The sequence below is a fragment of the Balaenoptera physalus genome (assembly GCF_965194825.1).
Source record: "Balaenoptera physalus genome assembly, chromosome: 17".
Lineage (NCBI taxonomy): Eukaryota > Metazoa > Chordata > Mammalia > Artiodactyla > Balaenopteridae > Balaenoptera > Balaenoptera physalus.
Window position 1 is genome coordinate 71,186,632 of NC_138895.1, and position 27,718 is coordinate 71,214,349.

The 27,718-nt window shown below is 41.0% G+C and overlaps 1 protein-coding gene across 14 annotated transcripts in view; it reads left to right on the top strand.

Annotated features, from left to right (window-relative positions):
* Positions 1 to 27,718, top strand: part of NSMCE2 (NSE2 (MMS21) homolog, SMC5-SMC6 complex SUMO ligase) — a 221,492-nt gene that overhangs the window by 154,454 nt on the left and 39,320 nt on the right. For 4 of the 14 annotated variants that reach the window (XM_082433251.1, XM_082433253.1, XM_082433255.1 and 1 more), the window contains one exon: positions 8,414 to 27,317. The exons of 8 other annotated variants lie outside the window; for them this stretch is intronic. In XM_082433251.1, coding sequence (XP_082289377.1) covers positions 8,414 to 8,597 — 184 coding nt within the window. In that variant the 3' untranslated portion in view covers positions 8,598 to 27,317. Of the gene's footprint in view, positions 1 to 8,413; positions 27,318 to 27,718 lie in introns of those variants that run through there. 2 more of the 14 variants (XM_082433249.1, XM_082433250.1) reach the window with 2 other exon arrangements.

Genomic DNA, 27,718 nt, shown 5'->3' on the forward strand with positions numbered 1-27,718 from the left:
CGTTTGATAGCTCAAGAATGCCTTGTTTCTATTTTTCTCAGCCCTTGAATTTTATGGCACCTGAGTTAGCAACTCTCGACATCCTTACTTCCTTCCCTCTCTTTCTCTCTCCCTCCCTTTCTTTCCTTTTTTCCTTCCTTCCTTCAACAAATATTTCTTAAATACCCACTCTGTGCTGAGTAATTTATTACACCCTGAGGAGCCAGAGAAAAAAAAGATAGATACAGTTTTTACTCTCAGCAGAGTGTTTAAGTGACATAGTAGATTTTATACTTTAAAGATGGAGGCTTAGATAACACTGTACTTGTAAAGCTCTTAGTAAGTATCAATAAATAACAGCTATATGTGAAAAGAATGCAAGATTCTACGAAACCTGTAACAACAGGTCCAATATAATAGCTACTATTTATGGAACACTTATAATATGCCAGGAATTCTATACACACACACATACAAATACACACACACACACCCTTACATAGATACTTACCCAGTGTTGTGTTTAATTACTACAACGTTCTAAGGGTAGATGTTATTATCCCAATTTACAGATGAGGAAACTGAAGCTCAGTGAGGTTGGATTGTCCAAGATTATATGGTTAATAAGTGACTGAGCCAGGATTCAAACCCAGCTCTGTCTTGACTACAACTTGAGCCGTTAACCATTAGGATGCACTTTGAAGTCTTATTTGTACAGTCTCCATTGCCTGTTGCTGCACACTGACCCCAGACACCCTGCCACTAGTAGCACTAGTTTCCCCACCCTCCAGTGCCTGGAGTAACTAATTTGTACTTCCCTATCAATACCTAAGCTTCTGGCTTCTCAGAATCACAGGGCTACCAGAAAATCAAAAGGAATTAATCATCAGCAAAAGTTGAAGGTCTTTGCTTTAACAGTTACTTTCCTTTGTATTGATACATGACTTCACAGTGGTAACAACAAAAACTATTCAATGGGCAATCTCTTCCAGATTTGCCCAATTTTCAGAGACTCCAAATAACGTCATTATATGTGCCTCATGCACCGTATATTTGCGTAGAGCATTATGTTTTACAAGACACTTCCATGTCTAAGAACTTGCTTAAGCCTCACATTCTGGGCTACAGCATCACCCTGGCCTAGAGCACAGAAATTGCTCCAAAGTCACTAGTTTCTAGCAAAGCTGAGACTCCAACTCAGATCTGACTCCTTTACCTCCTAACAAAATCATGTTTGTGTAGTGACCGTAATCCCCTGGATGGAGGGATAGTTTTCATTGTTTATCCCAGAACTTCAGGAGACACCGATGAGGAGGTAAACTTTCTCTCATCTCACTACCTGAGTGCTTCTCTATAGGGCTTTATTGAGCGTGTAAGAAACTTTCAGATTGATAAGATACAGAGTTTGTCTCTTGCGCTCTGATGTTGCTTCAAGCCCAGTGTCACTGTTTCATGCCTGCTCTGTTGCTTCCCACAGATGCCTGACCCTACGACAGACATACTGCTTGACAACTCTCCTGGCTAGAGACAGTTAGAAGCTAAAATTTGTTAACATGGATTACGTAATTAGGACAACTTTCTCCTCTGGGACCTTTTCCTTCCCCAGTTATGTCTCTTCCCCAGTATCATTAGTCTCTCCATCTCTGCCGGCTTTCCTCTCAGCCTGGAGACCCACTCGAGTCTCTCCATCTTTACCTTTACAATGATTGATAGATAATAGAGAGAGGCTGAGATCATCCTGCATTTGCTGATGCATCTTTCCTTGCTTCCCCTTCTCCAGCGAGCTGCTTAAAAGAGTGGTCTGAATACCCAGGGACCACTTCCTCTCTTCTTTCACTCCTCCATCACGACAACCTGGTCTCCTCCACCGCGCCAGTGAAACCTCTCTGGAACAAATCTCCAGCAACCTGCAGATTGCACAGATTTTTAGTCTGTATCTTACTGAGTTTCTTTGCTTTGTTTCAAATCTTTGACGACTTAATGCTGCTAGAAGTGCATTGCTCCTTGCTTCATCTCCTTTGTTGAGCTTCCTGACCCCTCTGCCTTCAACTAAAATATTTTTTAGGATTGTGCCTCTGGCCGCTTGCCGTCCTCTCTACTGACTTCCCTTGTGTCATTTCAGTTATTGTCGGCCCCCCCCCCACCTTTATGCTGCTGGGTGACATCTCCAGCCAAGGTCCTGCCCTATTACCCTTCTCTCCACTTGGGTGACGCAGCACTGCAGCTTCAACATGGCCTTTTATCTTCAAAAATCAGCTTTTCCTCCTGCAATCCCTGCCTCAATTAATGGGTCATCAATTCAAGTAAAAAACCTAGAGTCTTAATAGACCAACTCCCCTCCTTCACTCCCAGTAATTATATCTCAATTATTTTGCCTCCTAGATAATTTCTCAAATCTGCTGTCTCCCTATGCCCTGGTCCTTTCTCCTGGCATTTGTCTTATGTTCTTCCTTGTGTCCGAAATGCTTCTCTCACTTTTGTTTTTATTATTGTTAACGTGGTTAGTGTCTTCTTATTCATTCTTAAAGACCCATTATAAGCTTTATTGCCCCTTTACTTTATGCACATATCTGTCTTAACACTCTCCAGATACCGTTTATCTGCCTTCCCCACTAGGCTGAGCTTCTTTAGTACAAATACTATGCCCTAGTCTTATTCATCATCATGCTCCCAGAGACTACAACCTAAAACTTACTAAGGCCTCAATAAATATTTGTTGAACTGAATCAAGCTTTCTAGAGTAATCAGAACACGTGAACAGCATTGGGAACAGGAGCTTTGGAGGAAAATATAGACAATTATCCCAAGCACCTTGTTCGTGCAGCTCTTACAAGACTACTGGATATTAACATGTAGACCCTCTTCTCTCCCCCATCTTTGCCTTGTACATGAACTTTATATGCTCCTTTCTCTTAGCACATCTGTCTCTGCCTCTACTCGTAGTCTGCCTGACTCCTGCTTATTCTCTTGGGCTCAGCTCAAAGGCCGACCTCAGGATGGATTAGATGCCTCTCATCTGTGCTGGTATGTCTAGCGTGGCGCTTAGCAGAGGGCATTACGGTTTCCTGTTTCCTTGTCCGTCTTTCCCAGTAAACGGTGAGCTCATTTAGGAAAGAGACCAAGTCTTACTCCTTACGTTCACAGTGCCTGACGTATCTCTGAGGAATAATGCGAGAATACACTTTAAAAGTAGCAGATGTTTGTGGGTGTGCTGTTTTGAAATCTCTCAAGTGTATCCATCCCTTTCCCTGCCCATCCCCCTCCCCCAAATATAAAGCTTAAGTTTCTTTTCTTGAGTAAGACCTTAAAGCCATGTATTTTAGGTGTGTTCAAATTCTGGTGTCTCCAGTTAACAGTTGTTAATCAGACTAGCTGATCAACTACTGAGCTTAAATCAAAACATTCATTATCAAAGCCTTTTTGTTTATGAGTACAAATACACCATTGATGTTTATAAGAAGAATTATTTTCTGCCCTGAATGTTAACTAGCCACAAAAGCTGGTGTACACATGTGATAGTGTTTTTCACAGAGTTTAAAGAATGTTGGCCTTTGATGTTCTGCCCTTGAATGGAAATGAGCCTACTTTTAAAAATCACTGGTGAGGAAAATGGGAAACTTCTAGGCAAACACCTTAGAAGCATTGTTAGCATTCGTAAGTATTAAAATCCAACAGATGCATTGTTTATAACATAGGGGAAAAGCTACTTTTTTGGAGAATAGCTCCTATGTCTTATGCTATGAAAATGAATGAGATTAAATAGAATCTATTAATATTTCATATTAAATAGAAATGTCTCAGTTAAGACATGATTGAAAGCAAAAGACCCTAACACAAGATAGCTTTAGCAAAAAAAAAAAAAAAAAGCTACAAGGAAGGAAGGGTGTTTCATGGGAAAAGGGATGAGAACCAAAATATGAAGTGGGCTCTTTAGGTCTTCCTCAGACCATAAAATCTCCCATCTCTACTTCTTTACGTGACTTGCTTCTTTTTTCTCTCTCTCTCTAGACTAGCTTTCTCAGTTTCCCTGGCCATCTGGTGGAAGACGGCCACGGCATAGCTTTCTAAGTTATATATCCTCTTTCATTTCAGCTGAAGAGCACAGACTGAATTAGAATCTCTCAGTTCCAATTCCAGCCTCTCAGAAGAGAGATGTTGTTCTGTATAGCATAGGCCAGAAGTTCACTGTGGTCAAGGGGACAGAGCCATGTGATACACACGTGGTTACCTTGGCACCCGTATGAATGCAAAAGAGGCAGTTCTCAGGCAGGATGGGCCATTACGAGCTAGACAGACAGCCCTGACTACCACCCAAAACCAAGGAAGCATGAAGTGAAAAGTACAACATAGTAGCACTCTTCCCAGTATATATCATTTTTAAGCTTATTGCCTGTTTCCTCCACCAAACTATACGACCCTTGAGGCCAGGTACTATATCTTAATTATGTTTAATCTTAATCTTCAGTTATGTTTAATCCTAGTACCTGAAGCAATGCCTGACAATAGGCATTCAGTTAATATTTACTGGATGAACAGAAACAGATATAAGTTCTGCCTTCATGGGAATTACAGTCTGGTAATGAAAGTGGGCAATAAGCAAACAAGCAAATAAAAAGCTAGGGGCTTCCCTGGTGGCGCAGTGGTTGAGAGTCTGTCTGCCAATGCAGGGGACACGGGTTCGAGCCCTGGTCTGGGAAGATCCCACATGCCGCGGAGCAACTAGGCCCGTGAGCCTGCGTGTCTGGAGCCTGTGCTCCGCAACAAGAGAGGCCACAACAGTGAGAGGCCCGCGCACCGCGATGAAGAGTGGCCCCCACTTGCCACAACTAGAGAAAGCCCTCGCACAGAAATGAAGACCCAACACAGCCAAAAATAAATAAATAAATAAATAAATTAATTAATTAACTTTTTAAAAAAGCTATATGGTAGTAAGCATTAAAAACGTTTTTAAAAGGGGAGAGAGAGAAAGGAGTAGTTAGCGAGCAAGAATAGAAACTTTCAGAAGGTCGTTGATGTTGTTAAAACCCAAGGTAGCTATACCAACTTTGTTTATTCATCCCAAGAGGCTGGAGACAGTAATCATAAAAGATTCCATTTACATTTCATTCCATTTATAACTTTAATACACACAAAGAAATTGTGGTTTACATTAAATACATGGGCTACTAAAAGATTGCTATAAAGAACTATGTGAAGAATTATAAATAAATGTGGTTAATGTTTGCTGATAGCTTTTAATTTTTATCTGACAATTTGTGATTGTTCAACTCCTAACTCAGAACTTGATATAATTATAAAACAATTCTCTGAGATGGTGAGTGATTAATCAAGTGCACAATTAGAGATATACGTTGGCCAGCTCTGCAAAGAGATCTGGATTAAGATTACAAATAATCCAATGCAAAAGACATGTTCTCTAAAGAAGAATGTGGCAGGATCAGATGATGATCTTTCAATCATATCAACAAAACACCAGGATGTGTTTTGTGGATATGACTGAAAGATTGTATCCAGTGATTTTAGTGATAGTAAAAGAGACTAAAGGAGAAGGGATGTAGGAAATGTGTTTTATTAGTATGCTTGTTGCCAGTATCTAACAGAGAAAGAACTATTCTGGAAGCAAACCAGCTCCCCTAAACAATAACTAACAAAGCCTTTACCTAGCTATATTAATTAGAGTAACAGGTGCTTCTGTATAAACAGCTACAGAACCCCAGTGGCTTATTATTGTATATTTTTCCCTATGTAAAGTTCAATGCAGATTGGATTGGGACAGAATGGGTCTGGTCCATAAAGTTACTCAAGGACCCAGGCTCTTTCCACCTTGTGGCTCCTTCTGAGTCCCCTCCATTCAGGCTGGTCCATGGAGAAAGAGTGAGATTGGGCCAGATCTAGACAAGGAAGTGCAGATCACTTTCACTCACATTTCGTTGAGTAGGACTGCATCACATGTACCACACCTACCTATGGAAAGGCTGGAAAAACATACCGTTAGGGACCCAAGAGGAAGAGGAGAATGTGGATATAGGTGAACATTCCCAGTGTCTACCACACTAGCAATATGTAGATTCAAGAAGCTGTGGAAACATGGAAAAAAAAAAGTCATGAAAAAGCCCTTTGGGGCTTCCCTCTTGGAGCAGTGGTTAAGAATCAGCCTGTCAAGGCAGGGGACGGGGTTTGAGCCCTGGTCCAGGAAGATCCTACATGCCGCAGAGCAACTAAGCCCGTGCTCCACAACTACTGAGCCTGCGCTCTAGAGCCCACAAGCCACAACTACTGAGCCCGCGTGCCGCAACTACTGAAGCCCACGTGCCCTAGAGCCCATGCTCTGCAACAAGAGAAGCCACCGCAATGAGTAGCCCGCGCACCGCAACTAGAGAAAGCCCGTGTGCAGCAATGAAGACCCAACACAGCCAAAAATAATAAATAAATAAAAATAAATTTTTTTAAAAAGCCCTTTGTATCTCCAAAAGAATTTTGTTGATAAAATTTAAAATTTTTTCAAACAAGTTGTCTTAAAAAAAAAAAAAGGAATTTAGGAACTGTCACTCAGAAGCCTCATACCACTGGTATTATCGTTGGCTTCTATAGGCCACTTATGTGCTTCCCTGTCAGTGATGGAAGATCCAGAAGAAAATTAAGAGCATACAGATTCTGAAAAGTACCATATCTAATCACAGTGTGGTAGTTCTTGTCTTTCCGCCCAAAGCGCAATTATGATAGTGACATACCCATCAAAGAATATCATCTCCTCCAGGAGGGTTTTACAACATGAAAAACAAAATTTAACTGTTGGCAGGTCATACTTGCTGAAAACCTGGGGTAGCATTTCCCAACCAGAAATCTGGGAAAGAATGAGATTCCATAGTTTTACTTTGACCTGTCCCAGTGGGGCTGGCTTATATCTGATACCATATGCTCCTCTCTATGATAACAGTAGCTATGCCTGAGTTCTGTTTCAAGGATTCTGCAAATCTAAACTCTATTACAATAATAGCTTACACTATTGAGATTTACTATATTCCAGGCATCATTTGAAGTACTTTACATCTTCACAGAAATTCCTGTGGCCTGTACTATAATTATTCTCATTTTGCAAAGAGTGAAACTGAGGTACAGAGATGTCAATGAGGAGCAGAACTCGAATTTAAATCCAAGCAGACTAGCTCCAGAGCTCATCCTCTTAAACATCAGGCTAGAGTATAGGAAAAACCCAAAATAACAACCACAAAAGACCACCTGAGGGTTCCCTGACAATAAATAGGAAATAAGAGTACTGTCCCACCTTATACCCTCAGGGGCCTTGTCTGTTAATCCACGTTGGAAGTAACCCCTGCCCAGGAAGTTCCAGATTTTATTCAGGGAAATGCAACCCAGGCAAATGAAGAGCATGAATCTTTTTGTAACCAGGAATGACTGACTAAAATTTGGGAGACAAGATTGCATTTTAGATGCCCCAGATTTAATTTGGCATATAGCTGTATTGGTGCTGATCAGCTTTCCCCGTGTAGGGCAAAGCATTCTTGGTTTGATTTTTATTTACCAACTCCAGTTGGTTATTTTTAAATGTATTTGAATTCCATTCAATAAATCATAGTTGAGCATCCACTATGTAGAAAGCTTTATGCTAATTATTGCAGGGAATACAAACAGGAGGGCTGCTTAATCATCAAGGATACTGGTTTGTAGAGGTAGCAGGATTACCTTAAACATTAGTGAGGTCCCTGAAACTATGAAGGCCATTATTTAGGTCTTGAGCCTTTAGCTGATAGGTTACACGTTGACTGTTGTGACAGAAGTTACCCTTGCTGTAGTTGGATGACCATATTTCCTTCTGTCTGATGTGTTAACATTCCTTTTTTTAACAGCTTTATTGGATATAATTCACCTATCATACAGTTCACCCATTTAAAGTACACAATGCAGTGGCTTTTAGAATATATTCACAGAGTTATGAAACCAAGCACCAAGCACAATCAATTTTAGAACATTTTCAAAAAGAAGCCCTGTATCCATTAGCATTCACTTCCCATTTTCCTCCGACCCCCTCAGCTCTAGGCAACCACTAATCTACTTTCTGTCTTTAATAGATTTACTTCTTCTGGACATTTCATATAAATATGCATATGTGGTCTTTTGTGACTGGCTTCTTTCACTTAGCATAATGTTTTCAAGGTTCATCCATGCTGTAGCATGAATCAGAACTTCATTCTTTTTAGTGCTGAATAACATTCCATTGTATGGATAGAACACATTTTATTTATCCATTCATCAATTGATGGTCATTTGAGTTGTATCTATTTTTTGGCTGTTATGAATGATGCTGCTATGAACATTCGTGTACAAGTGGACATATGTTTTCATTTTCATTTCTCGTGATATTTGGGAGTGTAAATGCTGGGTCATATGGTAACTCTATGTTTATCCTTTTTAGGAACTTCCAGACTGTTTTCCAAAGCGACTACGCCATTTTACACTCCCACCAGCAATGTGTGAGGGTTCCAATCGCTTCACGTCCTCGCCGACACTTGTTATTATCTGTCTCTTTGATTGTAGCCATCCTCGTGGTTGCGAATTGGTATCTCATTGTTTTGATGTGTGTTTCCCTGACGGATTAATATTGTAATATTTATTTTACCAACGTAAGGCAAAAGCTTCAATCTTATGCTTTCTTACGCACATAATGGAAACTGCCTTACATTACTGGCTTGACTTTCTAAAACAAAACCATTGTTCTATGCAAGACGAATGTCATTTATGGGGTTTGAGTTATACCTGAAAGAATACAAAGTGAAATGACATGGAATTCAGATTATGAACTCATATGGGAAATTTGTTTTGCAGGATGAATTCATTCACAGTGTTTTGAGACCTTTATCTAAGCTACTCAAGTACTCTTATGTGACATTTGCTGGATAATCTAGACAGCACTTTGGTTAAATCCACAGTGTGATGTCATCCAGTAAACGCTTGAAAGTGGAGATGCATGTCTCCACCGGTTTTATCAGTCTAGATTAGCAGTGTGGTTCACAGCACAGTGAACTTTTCTCCTCTGTGATCCATCAGTCTGTCTCTCATTGTGGGCCAATAATCTGTCACCTGAAACTACTTAAAATAGGTTGGACTTTCTTGAATGTGTCATGTTGCTGTGATGACATTGGGGTTTGGCTGCAGAAGAGGGGAAGCACTGTTTTATGACTTTCGGTTGCTTCCATATCCCTTGTTTCCAGTAAAAGCACTGTGATTTTTAGCCTTTGCTTATATGCCTAGACTTTACTCTGTACCAGTTGTACCTTTCATCTCTTTGCCTACTGAGGCTCCTACTGTGGTTATCTTTGTCTTTCTGTCAAAGAAAAAAAAAATGAGGGGCTTAGAAGGTATCAGGGTTTCACCATCTTGATTTCGCCAGTTAGCAGATATGTAAAAAGAACATCCCCAAAGGCCATTTGGTGAGAAAAGAAAAAAAATAGAAAGTTGATCAGAATGAGAGGATACCTTCTTCAGAGAAGGTCTCAGGATCCCTCAGAAAGCATCCCCCAAAAAAGAGATCCTAATGGTATCCTGGTCATCCTCCCTGACCCATAGAGAGAATGACCACATAGATCCAGATTCTCCCCGTTAGGCTCTACATGCCTGTTTCCAGTTAGCACATCTTGGAGAAGGTCTGGGAGGAACAAAGGAGGGAAGGAAAGAAAAAGAACTAAGAGTGGATAATTAATCCCTTCATAATATATCATCATATGTTCTGCCTTATTTGTTCCTTAACTTTTAATATGCATTTTTGTAGCTTGGTTTGGGGTGGAGGAGGGGAGATTGGAAGTATCAGCCAGGCTTATGGGCAGAGCTTGAATTTTGTCTCTCCCCCAAAGTAAAGGGAAGTAACAACTTTATACATTTATAGAGCTGGGTATGTTTGTCTGTTGAAGCTTTAGTAAATTCCGTTTTGAGCATTCTATTAATTAAAATATTATTTTGACTAAAACTCAAGCATATGATGACCCAATGATAATTGTTGCCTCTAATGAAGATCTTAAACTACCCCATATCCCTGCCTATGTGCCTTTAGAACTATCGAAGAAGAACTAAAGAGTGTTTATTAAAGTAAGAATTATAGTTTAGAGTCTTATTTTTGCAAATGATTAGCCCTTGAGTAATAAAAAATAATACTGGCTAGCACTCACTGAGCATTGGTTTATGTGCTAGTGTATACTAATAGCTTTACATAGATTATCTCATTTAATTCCTTCCATAGCCCTCTGAAATAGGTGCTGTTATTATATCCCCATTTTACAAACTGAGGTTTAATGAAATTTAGTGCCTGCCTTATCCAGAGCTCGCACCCTGAGCTCTCCAACAAACAACTTCCCCTGTGTACATGCCATATTAATGAGTACTATAGCCTCCCCTTTCCTCAACCAAATCACATGCTAGAAATAGCAGAAGGTGGGTAGAGGGGTGGGCAATGGAGAAATGTGAGAGAGAATATGAATGAATGAATGAATGAATGAATGGGATAGCAGACCTCAAATAGGGAAGAAAATTGATGAGTTTTGCTGTAGTAGAGTTTGTTTTTTTGTTTTTATTTTTGTCATGGTAGTTTTCTTTTGTTTTTTTTTTAAGAACCTATTTTTTTTTTTAATTAATTCACTTATTTATATGTTGGCTGCGTTGGGTCTTCATCGCTGCGCACGGGCCTTCCTTTTAGTTGCAGGGAGTGCGGGCTTCTCATTGCGGTGGCCTCCCTCACTGCTGAGCACTGGCTCTAGGCACGCAGGCTTCACAACTAGGCACGCCACAACTTCAGTAGTTGTGGCACTCGGGCTCAGCAGTTGTGGCTCGCGGGCTCTAGAGCGCAGGCTCAGCAGTTGTGGCGCACGGGCCTAGCCGCTCCGTGGCATGCGGGATCCTCCCGGACCGGGGCTCGAACCCATGTCCCCTGCATTGGCAGGCGGATTCCTAACCACTGCACCACCAGGGAAGTCCCTGTCATGGTAGTTTTTATTAAAGCTTTTAAGATTTCTTTTTTTTTTTTTTTCACACACACACACTGTATTTTATTTTTACAAGAGATAAATAGACTGACACCAAGCATTGTAAATGGATGACCACAACAAAAGCAACAATGATTGCAATTTCCAAACACGAAACACACTCATACTATGTCATAATGTTGAAATTCAGTCCAGTAATCCTCCACTGTAACAAAGCTTCTAAGATTTCTTTTCCATCTTTTACATTCTTGCACACAAACGTGAAGCAATAACTGCTTAGGAGAGGCAAACCCAAGGCTGGTTATTCCTATAGGAAAAGGCAAGGTGTATCTTTCATGGAACAAAAATGGATCCGAGATTTTGCTTGCTCTTTTCTGTTAAGAAATTAGAATAAAAAAGAATATTATACTGGTTTTCCTTCAGAAAGCCACGCACCTCTGATTACCTATTTTGCGTAGAAAATATAGGGTATATTTAAAAATTCAGGAAGTATTTTCTTTGTCTTTGCAAGCATAAAGTTATTTATAGTCACTTATTTAATTAAATTACTATGATCACTTTGCTGGGCTATTTTACTGTGATATCCTAAAATCAATGAATTAATTAACATCTCACATTCACACTCTCTCTCACACACACACACACGCATACACACACACACGCTTCCTACACACCCATTTTTAACAGCCTCTATTTCATACCATTCATGCTTTTTACTCAAGGTGTGTCTGAGTATAAAGTAGCTGAAGTAAGATTCCTATAAAATGACTTGCCAAAAGGCAGCTCTTTAAGCCAATAATCTTCTCCAGTGTAAAACAGACTCCCCAGAGTTTATCTCCCCCAGCCCTTCCCCTCTCCTGCGAAGGTAGCCCTTTTTTAATCTGCTCTATAAAATCTCCACTAAGTAGTCATCTTTGATTGAGGTACCTCCTGGGACAGTCAGCTCCTTCCATTTTCAGGAAGTTCTAAGTGGTGAAAATGATTTCCTTTGTTGAGCCAAATGTTGTGTTCTGTGATACCTGCCTTTCTCACCACTGACCTTTCTGGAATGAAACAAGGTGCAAACTAGGGTGGAATATCTTAATTAACAAACATTTATTTATTATTTACAATAGGCAATTATGAAATGTTTCAAAATAGTAATATGTGTGCTTTGTAACGTTAACCGTCGATGTGGGAGAAAAAGCACGGGCTTTGCAGTCAGATAAGAGCAGAAATGATGCTGACTGTATGCACTGTTGCAAGCACGTTCTGTAAGTTAGCTCAGTTAATCCCGACCGCAGCCCTCTGAAATATGTACTACTGATGTCCCCGTTTCTACAGATGAGAAGATTGAGACACAGAGTTAAGAAACTTGCTCAAAGTCACCGGGCCAGTAAGTGTGAGAGCCGGCATTTGAAATCAGGCATTCTGGCTGCAGAAACCCCACTCTCAGCCCCTAGGCTCTGCTGACTCAGCCAGAGCATCTAGTCCTGCGGCTGTACCTTATAAGCCAGGCGATGCAGGGAGTTTCCTTAAGCCGCCTTCACTTTAGTTTCCTCATCTCTAAAAATGAGCAAGATAAGAATTAAATGGAAGAAGAATTAAATGGAATACCATTGAACATGACCAGTGGTTCTTAACATCTGTGGGTTTGGTTTTGCTTTTTTTTTTTTTAAATACTTAGTGGTATGTGGTTTGCTGTCACCGGTTTGAGACTCATGTCAACGTTGCTTCAGAATAAGCAGGGTGGGTTTTTTTTTTTTTAATTAATCTTCTTGATAACTACAGAATTCATTACAGAATTAGTCAGCATGGGTAGGATTAAGTTTGGGGTGATATTAAAGAGTCTGACTTCATAATCCCAAGGGGGTTGTTCCTCGGATGCTTAAAATGCACTTCCTTGCTCCATTTATCGCTGAAATATTTATCTGCATGGATACTCAAAGCAGCACATTTCATGAATAGCTGATGCTAGTAACGAGGAGTGTGTCATTATTTTTCCCTCTATTTCATAGCTCCTTTACTCTGACCCAGTGAACTATTCTGAAAGCAAACCTTTAAAAATATGAATAGCATCACCTGCAAACATTTTGAATTTTTAAATCTGTACACGGTGAGACTCAGGAGGTTATAAATATTTTGGTTGATGTGGGTTATCATCGTAAGTGTTGGCTGAATCACGAGGAGATAATTTATCCTTGTGCTGCCTTTTTGAAAGAGAAAGGAAGACCCCTAGAGAAAATGTCACAACTCCTTTTATGCATTTATTTAAGGAGAATGAGGGGCTAATTAATTTCATCGAGAACAGCTGGAGAACTTTTGAGTGTATGGCAAGAGAATGCCATGTGGTTTGAAGACTGTTACTCTGACCCCATAGTCATGCCTTTCTTGAACTGTAACTGGGTCACTTCAAGGGCTTTGTCATTCAGATCTCGCTCCAAGCCAGATGGAAGATAACAAGGCAGATTCGGAGACGTCAGAGGTCGTGGTATCTCAGTAGAGTGACACTGTTCTGTTCAACAGTCATCTGTTGAATTTAGTCATTAGGCACTGCGGAGACAAGCATGCAGTGGACGCTGTCCCCACACTCAAGTGTCCAGTCTGTGGGGAAGGCGGGAACAGGTGGTTTCAGTACAGTTCAGCAAACCTTATGGTGGAGGGAGATACTGGGTGCTTTGAGAGTAGAGGGGAGGGCCACCTAATCTAGCCTGGGGGAGGGGGCGTGGGCGTGAGGATGGGGCTCATCCAAGAAGGCTTCCAGGGGCATGGAGTGCTGAGATGAGTCGTAAGGATGGATTAGCACGTGCCAGGTGAAGAGGAAGAGGACCTTCCCGCTGGCTTCTGTACCCTCTTGAGCAGTTCTTAGTCATCCTACCTAACCAGCGGCGTCAACTCCAAATAATGTCCTGACTCACTGACTTCAAATCCTATCTTTATTTGACTGTTAAAGAAAAAATTCATTTCTATGTCTCAATGATTAGCTGATTTTGTGAAGTGTAAGTTATAAGAAAAAAACAAACAAAACCATTTGGGCCTTTTTGTCCCTGAAATGAACAGTCTGCCTTACCCATTTGGTCTGACCTCCTCCATCGTAACTTGAGCAGGATTGGCTGGGGAGTGTGCTGGAACTCCAGCGGCACGGGCTGGTGGAAAGGGGGCCCTGGGGAAGATCACCCACCTGTATGGCTGGCAGCCCAAGGGAATTGTAGAATCAGCCAGAGTCGGACAGTAAGCACCATTCAAAGTAGTCATCAGCCCTGAAGGTTGGTCCCTTGGCCAAAAGTAATAGTAGGCAATAGACAGCCAGCCTACATCCCTTATTAACTTGGTGACCTTCAGCAAATTCCTTCGCCTCTCAGTGCTTTGTTTTCGCTCAAGTAAGGACTAGTAATGGGGGTGAGGATTAACTGAACTAATTCATAGAAAGCACTTGGAACAGTTTCTTGTCAACTGTTAGCGGACAGAGTCCAGTTCTCTCTGAAGGGGACCTAAACATATCGATACCTGTGCAGTTTAGTGAGGTATTTAGTGCTGAGCTTGAATTCTCTATGAGGTATTGGTTGACCATCCAAGGCAATTTATTCATTCATCATTCATTCAGCACATATCTACTGGATGTTTCCTAGCTGCCAGGCACTGCTCTGAGCACCTGGGGAAAAATGAGAGGCATCAGTCCATGCAAAGGAATAGTCCTAGAATGTTCCAGGAATGGCCAAGAGGGCCATGTGGAATGAGCAAGGAGAAGAAATATAGGAAATGAGATCAGAGTGGCAACAAGGGGCAGATCTCACAGAGCCTCATAGACCATTGTGAAGACTTTGACTTTTACTTTGAGGTCAATATGGAGTGAGAACTAGGAGGAATTCTAACAACTACTACTGTTTATGGAGCTTGTAGAAGTGCTTCACCTGTGTTATCTGATTCGATCAGAGAGAGAGAACGGATTAGAATGATGATGTAAGGCAAACGACACTGTCCCCAGGGAGGAAACTGAGCTAAGTGGGGTTAGGGAGGCTGCCTGGAGCAGTATTGGAACCCAAATCTGTGTGACTTCATGATGCTCTACTGTAACTGAATGAGCGTATGGATGTGTTTGCCGCCAGATTGGTTGTAGCAAGACTGATTTCAGAATCTACTTGACCACTCCACAAGACCAGGGCCCAGGAACTGGGTAGAAACTCAGTGTCCGTGCTTTCAAAGGACTCCAGAAATCAGGGACGGAGACTCGGAGTGCACGGCACTCACCCCACAGAAGTGCTTTTCTGGGACACCAAGCAGTAGGACGCAGTGTCGAAGCTCCAGCCTCACACTTCCCAGCGTCTTTGGTTTTTCCAATGGATAATGTAAATGTGGTCACTCCACATTTAAAGACCCTGGTGTGGGTGAATGCTTTTTAAGGGCAGGGCAGGGTAGAATCAAAACCCAAAATACCAAAGATTCAACTTCCTGTTCCTAACCACATTAGACCAGAAAATGAGGCAGCTTTCAGAGCAGGTGTCCCCACCCATGAACCTGCAGTTCAGCTTTGACTCACAGGAGCCTGTGGGAACTCAGACTCCTCACTCTGAAAGAAGTTGTTCTCAACTGAATGGACACCCCCAAAGTCAGGTTGAGTGTTCAAGACCAAACTGCAGTGCAGAACGTAAAGGACAGACAGAAGTCTTGTTGGGAATGAGATCATTTCTTTTGCAATTTGTGAGACCAAATAATGACCTACACAATCAGCTTCTTAATTCATATTCAGCTATTTTGAAATCGGTGATGATTCTTGAAGGAGCTGAACTGTAAGATAAAGAAGAGGGGATTAATTTTTTCCAAGTGTATAAATTAGCCACCTAATATGTGCAAATTAAGTGGTCTCTGCCTGCCTCCAGCTGTTTGGGAGGGACAGATAATGTTCAGTTATGGTGCACTCTTATCTAGGTGTTCTGTTAGCCCTATATTTCAATTGCTGTACGTAGATTCAGCTGTTCACACTCAGCAAAAATGGAGAGAGACAAGGGCTACAGTGAAATAGTACAGGAGATGCCCATCAACTACTTAATCTTATATCAGCCAAAGAAACAGCACTCTTTCCAACACGGAAAGAGATATTGATCTGCTTTTCTAAGAGATGGTTAAGTTGGCTTTGAGTCATATGAGATTTTTATTTTATATTTGACTTCAGAGTTCATTCTCTAGGTAAGTTGTGAATTCATTGTACTGACAGATATACAGGCTAGAATCAAACCTGATTGTGAATTCCAATCTCTGACAAGCTTTAGACACAGGCAAGTTGTTTGACTTCCATTAGTGGCTAGTGAATAGCCTCATTTTCCAAATTTATTTTTTTCATTAAAAACTGGCATTGTTGTGATGAGTAAGTGAAAAATATATATAAAGATCTCGACAAGTCATTTTGTGTAAGTGATAGTCCCACCCCGTTCGTAAGAAGTGTAGACGGATGTGGATTGTACCTCTGGGAGCCAGTAAAGGTTTTTAGGCTGGGTAGTGACATGATTCATGTAGGTTTTAAGGAAGATGACTTTGGTGTCACTGTGATGTGTGAGCTAAATGTAGAGAGACTTAAAGCAAGGAAATGAATGAGCGAATAAATGGTGACAAAGACAAGGGCCTGGGTGAAGGCTGTGTCAGCAGAGATGCAGGACGAACCCAGATTGGAGAGGTTTTAAACATAAAATGGAGAGAACCTGGGGACTATTTGAATCAAGAGGGAGTAGAAGCCTCATCGGAAGTAAAGGATGCCTTTGAAGTTTTCTAGCTTATGGAGATACTGAATTAACTAGTGTAGAGAATAATAAAAGGCACTATTTTCTTGCAGACTGAAGCTATACACTTGGCACTGAGCTAAGGAATTTAATACATCATTTGATTTAGTCATCATGCCAACTTTATGGAGTAGGTAATATCGGGCGATTTGACTGTTGTAAAAATTTAGACTCAGAGAAGCCCGATGCTGTACAACCAGTCAATGTCTCCCTAGGATTTGAACATGGATTTTTCTGACACCAAAGCCTCGCTTGAAACTGCAGCAAGAAGTAAGCCTTTACTCCAGAGAAGGGGAAATGGAGTAGGGTTGGGAGGGTGAAGATAAAACTTAGTTCTGGAAACGTTAACCTTGAGTCACTTATGTCAGGCAGAGATATCTTGAGGGCAGTTGGAAAATCAGGCCTGTAGCTCAGGGGAGGGGGTGGGGGGAGATAAAGAAATTTGTGCGTTGTTGGCATATGGTTGGCATGGGGGAGTGAATGAGGTCACCCAGCAAGGGATGTATAGTTAAAGAGAAACAGACCCTGAGGAAATGAAGGTGAGACGTTGAATGCTCACCTAGTTGAGGAGTTTAGAAGCACTCATATACCTATTTGCAGTGGAATTTTTTCTGGCCAAAGTATAGCACTGTGCTCTGGTGTATAAATTTGACTGCCTTTTATTTTTCATTAGTTAGGTATTGAGTGCCACTACGTGTCAGTCATTATTAGAGGTTGGTCCCTGCCTTCACAGAGCTTGTAGTCTAGTTGAGAGCCATAAATGAAAAAGCAATTAAAGAGTAACAAGTCATTATCAATTACAGTATAGGTTTCTGTGTTATTATAGAAGGCTCTTTTAGGGTCCTGTGAAAGATTGGCTCCAAAGCTAGACTTGGGGGTCAATAGCCAGGGAATTAGGATCACAGGTCGTGATACGGAATAAGTTTATAATTAAGAAACAATTGCTGGACCTAAAAATAACTAAAGATTATATCTCTGGAGAAATACTTGAGAATGATTACAAGAAAATTTGAGATAATATGTACTGAAATTATTTTGCTTACAGGTTATACAGGAAGCTGGGTTTTTTAGGTGTGTAAGGCAAAAATTAAATCTACAAAAGATGACTTCTGCAAGTCTTTGAGGCAGGCTGAGTCACCATCTCTAAGTCAGTCTCCCACAGACAGTTTTTTCTCAAGGGTTGCAATTTTTTTTCAGTTGAGCACCAGATGAAGTCGTTGGCTTGCCATGAGGAGCCGTGTTATACTAGAAAACACTTATCTTTTAATCACAGACTTGCACGCCACACAACAAGACCTGCACAGGAAGGGAGGCACACGGGGAGCTAGCACCACGGAGAGAGAGCTGGCTGCTGCCGCCCACCCCATGCCCCTTCTGGGACCCCACTGTCCAATCTAAATCCTGTCTCTCGGTCTCTTTCTCCTCCCCACAATGCTTGAATCTCTGCATATAAAATGATACGATGCACTCCACTGTAACAAATATTGAGAGTCAAATGGGCACACTGAAATTTCTTAGATTTTTTTTTTTCCTGGATGTATAATTGCTCTGACACCTGCATAAAATGTGGAAATAGAAAATTTGTTTTCCATCAGAACAGGAAATTACCAAGCCTTCATAGTGTACCGTTAAGTAGCTCAGTCTCAAATTACAGCCTTTACCTTGATATTCATTCCTCCTTTTGAGAGGTTATCTAGCATAATGGCTAAGAGCACAGCCCTGGAGCCAGACTGTCTAGGTTTGAATTCCTAGCCCACCAGTCACTGACTTTGTGACCTCGGGCAAGCTACTTAACCTCTCTGTGCTTCCGTTTCCACATGTGTAAAATGAGGGTAATAATAGTACCTACATCCTTAGGGTTATGTGAGGAATATAAGTTAATATACATAAAGCACTTAGAACTGTCCCTGGCATATACATAGTAAGCACGTGTCCCTGGCATATGTAGTGAGCAATCCATAAAGGTCTGGTGTTAGTGTCATTACTATATTATGCTAGTGGATAGAACAGCATGTTACGATGGTAGCCAGGCCACTGAGGATAGATTTCCCCAACCCACTGCAAATCAGTCACAGGTCAGCTCTCCTTTCATTTAGTGTGGAGGGAAGAGTCCAGCATTTATCTCCTCTTATTCTCTTTTAACATTGAGGATCAATGGTCCATGATAGAACTAACTGAGCGGGTAGTCAATTTCAAGCCCCGTAGCCAGAGACAAGGAACTTTCTCTCCTTTAAAATAGAAACCTCCTTCCTTCCAAACACATGTGCAATGGCTATGTTTAGCAATCTTCCAGGAGCAGGATGGGAAGATAGCTGAAGGCATGGTATATGGCGTGGTGCCTCGTGTATAAGGAAGGTGGGCAGCCAGCCAGCCAGCCATCGTGCTGTCTCTGTTCCGTAGTGTGTTGTCAGATCAGAAGGGGGATATGACTCTTTTCTCTCTAGCTGAACTTTTCTGTCAGTCCTACTGAGCTGCCAACTGAAAGCCCCTGGTTGACACAGTTCTTGGGCTCCTTTGTCTCAGAGCAGCAGAGAACAAATCCTAGATTTTTAAATAGGTGGTATGAGCTCCAGCTTGGAGTCAGCTTCAGACCTCATACTGTGATGCCATAGAACATCTCCCTGCTAAACCCCTTCCCTAACTTGCCCTAAGATCCTCTGGTACTGACCTCCTTACAACAGGAAGCTGCAAAGTTGTACACTTGATATAGTTAGTAGAATAGAATCATCAACTTCTTGGACTTATTTCTAAAACCCCACACAGTGGAGTTATAAAGGGCCTTTTGACCAAGCAACAGTGTAGTTTACTCCCTGGAGGATGTGTCAGATCTTGTTTCCTTTTAATTGCTTAAGGGTTAAAAACCATTACTGTGGTCACAGGGGTCAGACAGCAGAGTCTGTGAGCTGGATCCAGCCCACAGATGTGTTTGTTTTGGCCCACATAGTTGTATATACATATAACAGTTAGTTGCAACATACAAAAATTGGGAGATTTCACGTAACAATCTGCATTTCCAACTTTTTATTTTAAATATGCCAGATCTGACAACGCTGGGTCTTCCCTCCTTCCCATGGGGAACAGTTTGCCTGAGTGGGAGAGCTGCCCCTCGTCGGCCCCTCCACTTTGCATGGTCCCCACCTGGCCCACATCCTTTACTCTTGCTCATTTCCTAGCCCCAGAGGCGTTGACGTTTATAAATCTCTTAGAGCCTGGTGCCATTTTCTTCACAATATAATCCCAAATGAAAAGTGAAAAATCTTCTCATTACATTCCATGACCCAAATGTAACAAGATGCTAAATACTGAGTCTTGGGCCTTTGCTCTCTGATTTAAGACGAAGAATCACAAGTAAACCATTCATTGTGTCATTTATTTAAAAATCACACAGTTGACAATTATCCTTGCCTGATGTTTTCCCTGAGTCAGAGAACAGTCTTTTTGTCCTCTAACCTTTTTCATGGTAGCATTTTATGCTGTTCTGGTTACTACCAGTAATACAAGCTAAACAACAACCCAAAGTTGAACCCTCTGGCCTTGTCCTTAGTCATCTCCTTTTGGCTGCTGAGAGATTTGAGGTTATAAGCTGGCTCTGGGGAAGAGAACGTGGAGATCTAGAGGGGAAATAAGGTACACGTTTCACTTCCACTGAGTCATGGCCACATAACACAAAGGTGATGTATGCCGAAGTATTTGTAAATTGCTATTACTGGGAAGTCATTTGCCTCTCTCTCTTTCTGAGCTGCATGGGTAGCCCCTCCCGCATGGTTCTGTAGGCCCCCCATTCAGGCGAGTGTGCATACCTCAGTTGCTGAAATCTGCCCCAGCTCGAATTCTTCTTCCTTTGTACCACTTCTTTATTCTGAAGATGGAACGAACGAAGAGTGCATTTCTTGTACCACCTGCCAGCCACCTGAGGGCAATTAGAGCGTGCTAACATGAGGCCAGCGCACGGCAGTCCATGAAAGAACTGTGTCATGGAAGTACAAAGCATAGTTATTACCGTGCAGAAGCTTAATCAGTTTGCAAAAATGCATTGAACGCTGGGGGCTTTGGATAAAAAAGTCATATGTGAATATTAGTCATTCATTCCATTGTCATCACTGTTTCAGTTTACCATAGAGATGTTTTATTAGTTCCTTTAAATTCCCGTGACTCCAATTTCACATGAGGTCGTGGTCTCCTCAACTCGAAAGTTTTTAGTAGCTTTGGTAGGTCCGAAATTTCGGAGTATTGAGCAAGGCCTGCACTGAGCTAGAACATGATCTAATAAGATTGGACTGTCAAAACAAGAAGCACCAGTCTGTGATTACAAGGTTTTTAAGAAGAAAATGTTAAAGCTCTGCTGTGAGAACCTCAGAAAGATAATAAAACAGGTTGGAAGCCAGTTTCTTTTTCATTTCTACTCTGATAGGTGGGACATCGCCCTATTTAAGCAGCAGCAACTGCAGTGGAATGAAGTGTGATTAAACAGAAACAATAGATAGTATCTTTCTATTGGGAAACTCTAATTGTGTAATCAGTAGGATGAAGCATCAGAAAATGCTTGAAACGTTTTGTTAGAGCCCCAAAGGATACTCAGAGAGGCTAGCTCCAAAATGCCCAAATAGAGAAGATACATCACTGGTTAATAGCTCAGATTGGAGTCAGAAGCGAGTTCCATTCCCAGGCCTCCACTGTGAGATCTGAGGCAAGTTATTTAACCTTTTTGCTCCTCAATTTTTTTTAATCCCTAAAATGGGAATTGGAACATTATAGAATTGTCATGGGGATTAAAAAGAGATAATGTGTGGAGACTTCTTGGGGCAGTACCTAGTAAATGATGAGTGCCCAATAAGTGACAGCAGTTGCTATTTGGTTACATGGAAATTCGCAATCACTTTTTATTTTGGGTGTTCAATATGGTTTTTGAAATAAAGGCCGATATCATAGTTTATTTCTAAGTTTTCCATAATTATGTTTAAATCCCCAGTCGCTCTCAGCCCCTTTCCTTAGTTTTCTGTATACTTACCAGTATCTCGTTCATTCTCCAGTCATTTTTCACTCTCGGCCAATACCATTCTAATGAGTAAATGCTTAAGACCCAATCTGAATGGAGGTTTAGGCTGACTCTGGGACTGAGTCACTGATGTATTTCAGCCTTCAGGAGCTTTTCTTTTTTTGTTTCCTGTTCATTTACTGAACATTATAATTTTTGTGTCATTCCTTCTGCTGAATTACAGTGTGGCAGATGACAAAATGTTTATGAAATGCCTTGTGTTTGTAATCACTTACAATAAAGCATTAATAGAGAGTCTAGTTTTTTGATGAATTTATATAGACTACAAGGGGGAAAACCCATTGCGCATGGTGTTCTCATCTCTAATATGTTACATAATTACTACAACTGAAAGTAATTGATTTTACCAGATTCACTGGGGGTCAGAGTTACATCCTGGTAGTTATTACCTTCAAACTATCTTCTTTTTGTAACTTGGGGGAGGACTTGTGCTGGGGACCCCACTGCTGCAGCATTTGCCCTCGCAGAGAACTTTGATCTGAACACCCACAGCTCGAGGCAGAAGCGGATCATTCCTTTCCTCTACCAACTAATAGAAACCTTGATGAAAAGGGCGCTCCTCAATTCTGGATGAAATTAGGCATCAAATAAGAATTCCCTTCAGCTCAGTTCTTTGCTTCATTTAAAACCCAGAGTCTTTGTAGAAGTCTAGGGGGAAAAAAAGTACACAAATTGTTATTTCATTTTTCCCATAAAATCTCCAAAGAAGGGAATCTTATTTTCACCTTAGGCTCTCAGAAACATGGACAATAGAACCAGTTCATTGCTCCAACATAGTTTATGATGTCACCAGAAATTCTTGATAAAACTGTCAGCATGAGTATGCCATTCAATTCATAAACCATGCTTTATTCGTGCTTTGTTGTGTAATATGTCAGCATTTCCCCTTTCTTTCCTGTAAATTGTAACTTTTCTGGTGATTGGCATTTAAAGTCTTTTCCTGATTAAGGAATTGTCAGCTGAAATCATCAGGGATTTCCCCTTAGCTGTTTTGAAAGAAGTCTGAAGAATTTAATGTGTTGCTTGGAAATTAAGAAATTTGGAATGGTTTGTGTGAATCTCAATGGTGAAATAGAATCAAGAGAGGATTGTTTTTCTTGAAAATAAGATAAAGTTACAGAAGGAATTAGAAAAACTTTAGAAATAATCAAGTCTTTAAAACATTTAATAAACTGTAATATCTCTGTTCTGTGCTTTTCAAAAGATGTACTTATTACACTCTAGGAGCTATACTGAAATAGAAACATTAAAATAAAATTTCAGATGCTTGGAAAGTGGTTTCTTAATTTAATTTCTTGATTTACTTGGAGTTAACAGAAACCTTTTTTGTTTTAAGACATTGCTAGAAAACTTTCTGAAGTGTCAATCCATGTTGCATCCATAGTGCCACCAGAACAAGGATGGTGACTGGGGTAGTATTAAATATACTAGACAGGACAAAAGGAAACAGATCTATTTCAGGCACAAGGGTTATGTAATGAGATTTCTGCCCAGTGACAGGATGGGGTGGGGTGAGTAGGAGACAGCTGGTTGGTGTGATAAAGAGTGGGGGGCCTGTTTGAGAAGAGTAGTTAGGGAAAGCCTCTCAGAGGAAGTGACTCGAGCTGAAACAGAAGGAATCGTCAGGGATAGAGCACAGGGAAGAACTCGGCAGGTACAAAGGAAGAGGAAGCAGCATGTACAAAGGCCCTGGGGCTGGAATGAATTGTTCCAGGAACAGTGAGGAGGCAGATGTAGCTGGAGCATAAGGCAGGAGGGGTGAGGTAGGACCTGAAAGGTGGGAAGGGGCAGCTCTGATAAAAGTCCATCACTGGGAGAAAAGAATTAGCAGTTGTGTTCATTTTATGAAAGCTTCTTACTAGTGTGTTTCAGAATTATCCCAACTCTAAGTATGGCATGTGAAAAACACTGTGAAGAAATAGTAAAAGCCTGTATGCCAACTCTGAGCCAGCTGCAACTTCCAAATTTGTGTTTGATGACAGATAGGCTGTACTCTTAGCTGTAAAGAGCAGGACCTCGTGACTTGCCAGCTACACCTCTCTTGTCGTCAACTTCCACATAAACTAAGGACACTGAAGCAAATCCTCAAAATCAGTTTTGCTTTGTGACTGCTCTTCTGCATTCACCCTAAACCCCAGCATTTGTGCTACATGTGCCCCCTGTAGTTAGGAGTAGTTTCCTAACGCCCCCTGTTCCTTCACAGACAAAGTGGGGCACAGCTAAGTGTGACGACAAAGAAAGGGGAAACCCCACAACTTTACTTTCCTTCTCTCGACAGGTTAGAGATACTGGTTTTGCAGGACAAAATGAAAAATCCAAGAGACCCAAAATGATAGACCCAAGATTCAATTTAACCAGCAATTACCAATACCAAATAGTGGCAGAAAGCGACTGATGCTTTCTTACTCTCATCTTCCAACAAATACCTCCTGGGGAGCCCTGTGTGAGCAACTTACTATACCACATTTCTAGTTATTTAGAATAGCGGAAAGTGAAAAAGATTGGCATGTGGTATTCAAAGGCATGGGGTATTCAAAGACTGGTATTTGAATAAGGTAGCAAACATACAGAGATTTGAGCTGGATGGATGTAGGAGATGATTTGTTCAAAATACTTTAGCAGCTAGAAGCAAAGCTTTTAATGCCTGAGTGGATATCGGAGCAGCAGGCCAACTCTTCTGTGCCATTAAAAGCTCATACAGATTCCATAAATCAGTAAGGTGCCTTTCTAAGCTTGCAGTTTCCTTTCAAGGAGACTTGCATTTTTAGACACTCAATCCCTCCCTGAAAATAACCCAGCCCAGGTAGTGGTTGTCTGCCAGTTGTCTTTCTTATGCCTTTGGAAGTGGGGCTGTGATCCTGGCAGTTGCTTTCTTTTCAGTAGCAAGTGCTGTATAGGGACCTGTGGGCTTTCTTTTAAGCTACTGAGTTCCTTCATTGTGCACCATGCCTGAGCACTGTGCTAACTATTGGTGATACCGCGATTAAATAAGATGCTAGATGGGGTCTAGATGGAGAAATGGGCAGAGTGTGAGAAGTACTATAGGAGCAGAGGTGCAAGCAAAGTGGTATGTAAGGGCAGAGTGAGAGCAACTGATTCAAGAAGGGAGGTGAGAATCAAGGAGGGCCTCAAAGGAGTAAGTAGACTCACATGGATGGGTTTAAAGGAAGAAGATATAATTAGGCACAGGAAATCACATGAGCCAAGACAGACACAGAAGAATGACCATGCATAGCATGTTCCTTCATCATTGACTTTTCTCATGTGACTAGACCTTTTTCCTTTTTCCTTTTAGAGTGTGCGTTGGGAGCAGATAGAAGGAGAGTTACAGGGATAGAGGGACTGGGACAAGCAGAGTGGAGGAGTGTAGGGGTCAGGAGGCTCCACATACGAGGAATATATGAGGTTTAGAGTCAGAAAGACCTGGATGGCCCGTAGGCAGTTTTATTACCTCAGAACTCCAGTTGCCACATCAACAATGTGGGAAAGCTTCTATCTGGGTTCCTCTGAGGATGAAATGAGGTGCAGGGTCTATAGCATAATCTGTAGCATAATCAAGGGCTGGACTTGGAGTCAGAAAGACCTGTGTTCAAATCACGCTGCCGTCTTGTGTTACCTAAGTAATTGTGCATGTCCCTGACCCTCAGTTTTCTCACCTGTACAATGGGAATAATAGTATCCTCCTCATGGACTTAAGAGGATTCAATTAGCTAATTCATGGAAAGTGCTTATTAGGACAGTGCTGGCTACACGATAAGCATTAAATGTTAGCTCTCCTCCTCCTTCACCACCACATGTCATAGACCCTCACAAAGGTTAGCTCATATTCCCTACAGACGTATAATGGTTTGCAGTTTTCAGTCCCTTGGTAATTTATTCACTCTAACTATGCTAAGAGAGAACTTGGCCTATTTAGCAATTATATTTCCTTGGAAGGGGTCTTCCTTTCAGGCCTCACTGCATTCATTTTCCTTTGTTGGACAGTAGCCTCATTTTTGCCAAATGCCTGATGGTGACAAGTGTCATCCCCAGGCAGTAAATAGCATACTTTCTTCTCAGATTCTATTCTCCTGGTTCGGTAGTTTCTACACAGTTTTACTACCTTTAACAGCACATGCTTAAGCTGAGTACAACTCAGCTATGTATATCTAAGCTCAATATTGTGGTAAGCATATGGCCCAAGGCCCTGCTTTCAAGTGGCTGACTGCCTGGTTGGGAAAATAGAACTTACAGAAAACAATTAGGCAATTTTATGAAGAAAGTATGACAAGGTACAAAGTCTATTCTAAATATGTTTATGACACTGGCAGTAAGTACATTGGTCATGGGAGGCAGGGTGGGGACAGCGGGGGAGAAGTTGCTGGAGTTTTTAGGGGAGGCACCGGGCTTTAGGAACTATCTTATAACCAACCAACATGTCTGAAAATAACCATCAGTTTTGGTTTCATATCATCCCTCCAGCTTCCCAGCAAACCCTAAAGATGCATCCATCCTGGGAAAAATAAGACTATGATTTAAAGCCAGTGATTCCCCAAAAGATCCCTTTTTTATACCTCTACTCTCCTCCATGCTTTGAAATTCTTGTTTACCAAACTGTATTTATAAGTAATCATCTGTATTTTCTGTGTTTTGTTAATCAAAGACAGTTGCCCAACAGAGATCTTAATCAGCATAAGAAGCATGAACTCAGTATAGCAAACTGTTATCTAATTTCAGTTTACTGAAAAAAAAAAAAGAAATAAACTGTCTCACTTATTAATTATGAGTTTAGGATATAAACTCCTGTTACTGTCATGTACATGTGTATATCCAAGAGCTATGAAAATTCCAGAAACCATACAGGAAAAGATTGATAACTTGGACTACATTAAAAAAAAAATTGAAAATTACTCATGGCAAGAAAACAACAGCAACAACAACCTGAGGAAAGTCAAAGAGAAACCATCAACTGACTGAAGGGGAAAATTGTAATTCATATGGTAGAAGGTTAATTTCCTGCACAAGTTCTTACAAATCAATAGGAAAATGAAAAACCAATTTTCTAAAAATTCAAAGGACATAAATAGTTCCAGAAAAAGCAGTACTGGTCACCAGTAAGCATATAATAAGATGTTTAACCTTGCAAAAGAAATGAAAATAAAATCACTTTTTTGCCTATCAAAGTGGTAAAGATGTACACATTTGATAATACTCAGTGTCGTAGAGTATATGGGAAAGTAGGCATTCTCAAAAACTGTCAGTAGGAGTATTGATTGTAAAACCTTTTTGGAGGGCAGTTTGGCAAAATCATTTGCACTTAAAATGCACCTACCGTTTAACCTAACAAAGACACCTTAGATAATTTATTCAACAAATAAATCCACTCACAGAACCAAAGGTATGTATGCAGTGATGTATATTGCCACATCTATGATATCAGCCAAAAACTAGAAGTAAGACTTCAGCTTTTGATCAAGATGAGGTAACACAGACCACATTTACCTACACCTGAAACTTTAAAAAAGAAAAAAAAAAAAAGAAAGGACAAATTATATGAAACAATAGCTCCTAAGACATTGTACATCACACATCAGAAAGCAATGATCTTTGAAGACAGGAAAAGAAAATGAACCACTGATTGCTCCAGCTTACTGCCTGGAGAGAGTCTCCAGGCCATAGTACAAGAAGCAGAACATAGGCAGATCCCTGTTGTCTCCCTTATTGGAGGAGATGTAGCTAAAAGTCCAAGGAAGCCAAGATAGTTAGTCTAGAGTAGAGAGCTGCGCAAAGACAGAAACTTGGAGAGCTGAGGAGGTCTCCCTTGAGTATTGAGTACAGAGGAGTGCATGCATATGAGGAAATGACCCAAGGCCAGAGAAAGAACAATCTAAAGGATCAGAGAGAACAGTGCCTGGAACTCACAGAGGGATGGGAATAATGTCTGTTCTCAACAGCCAGAAAGG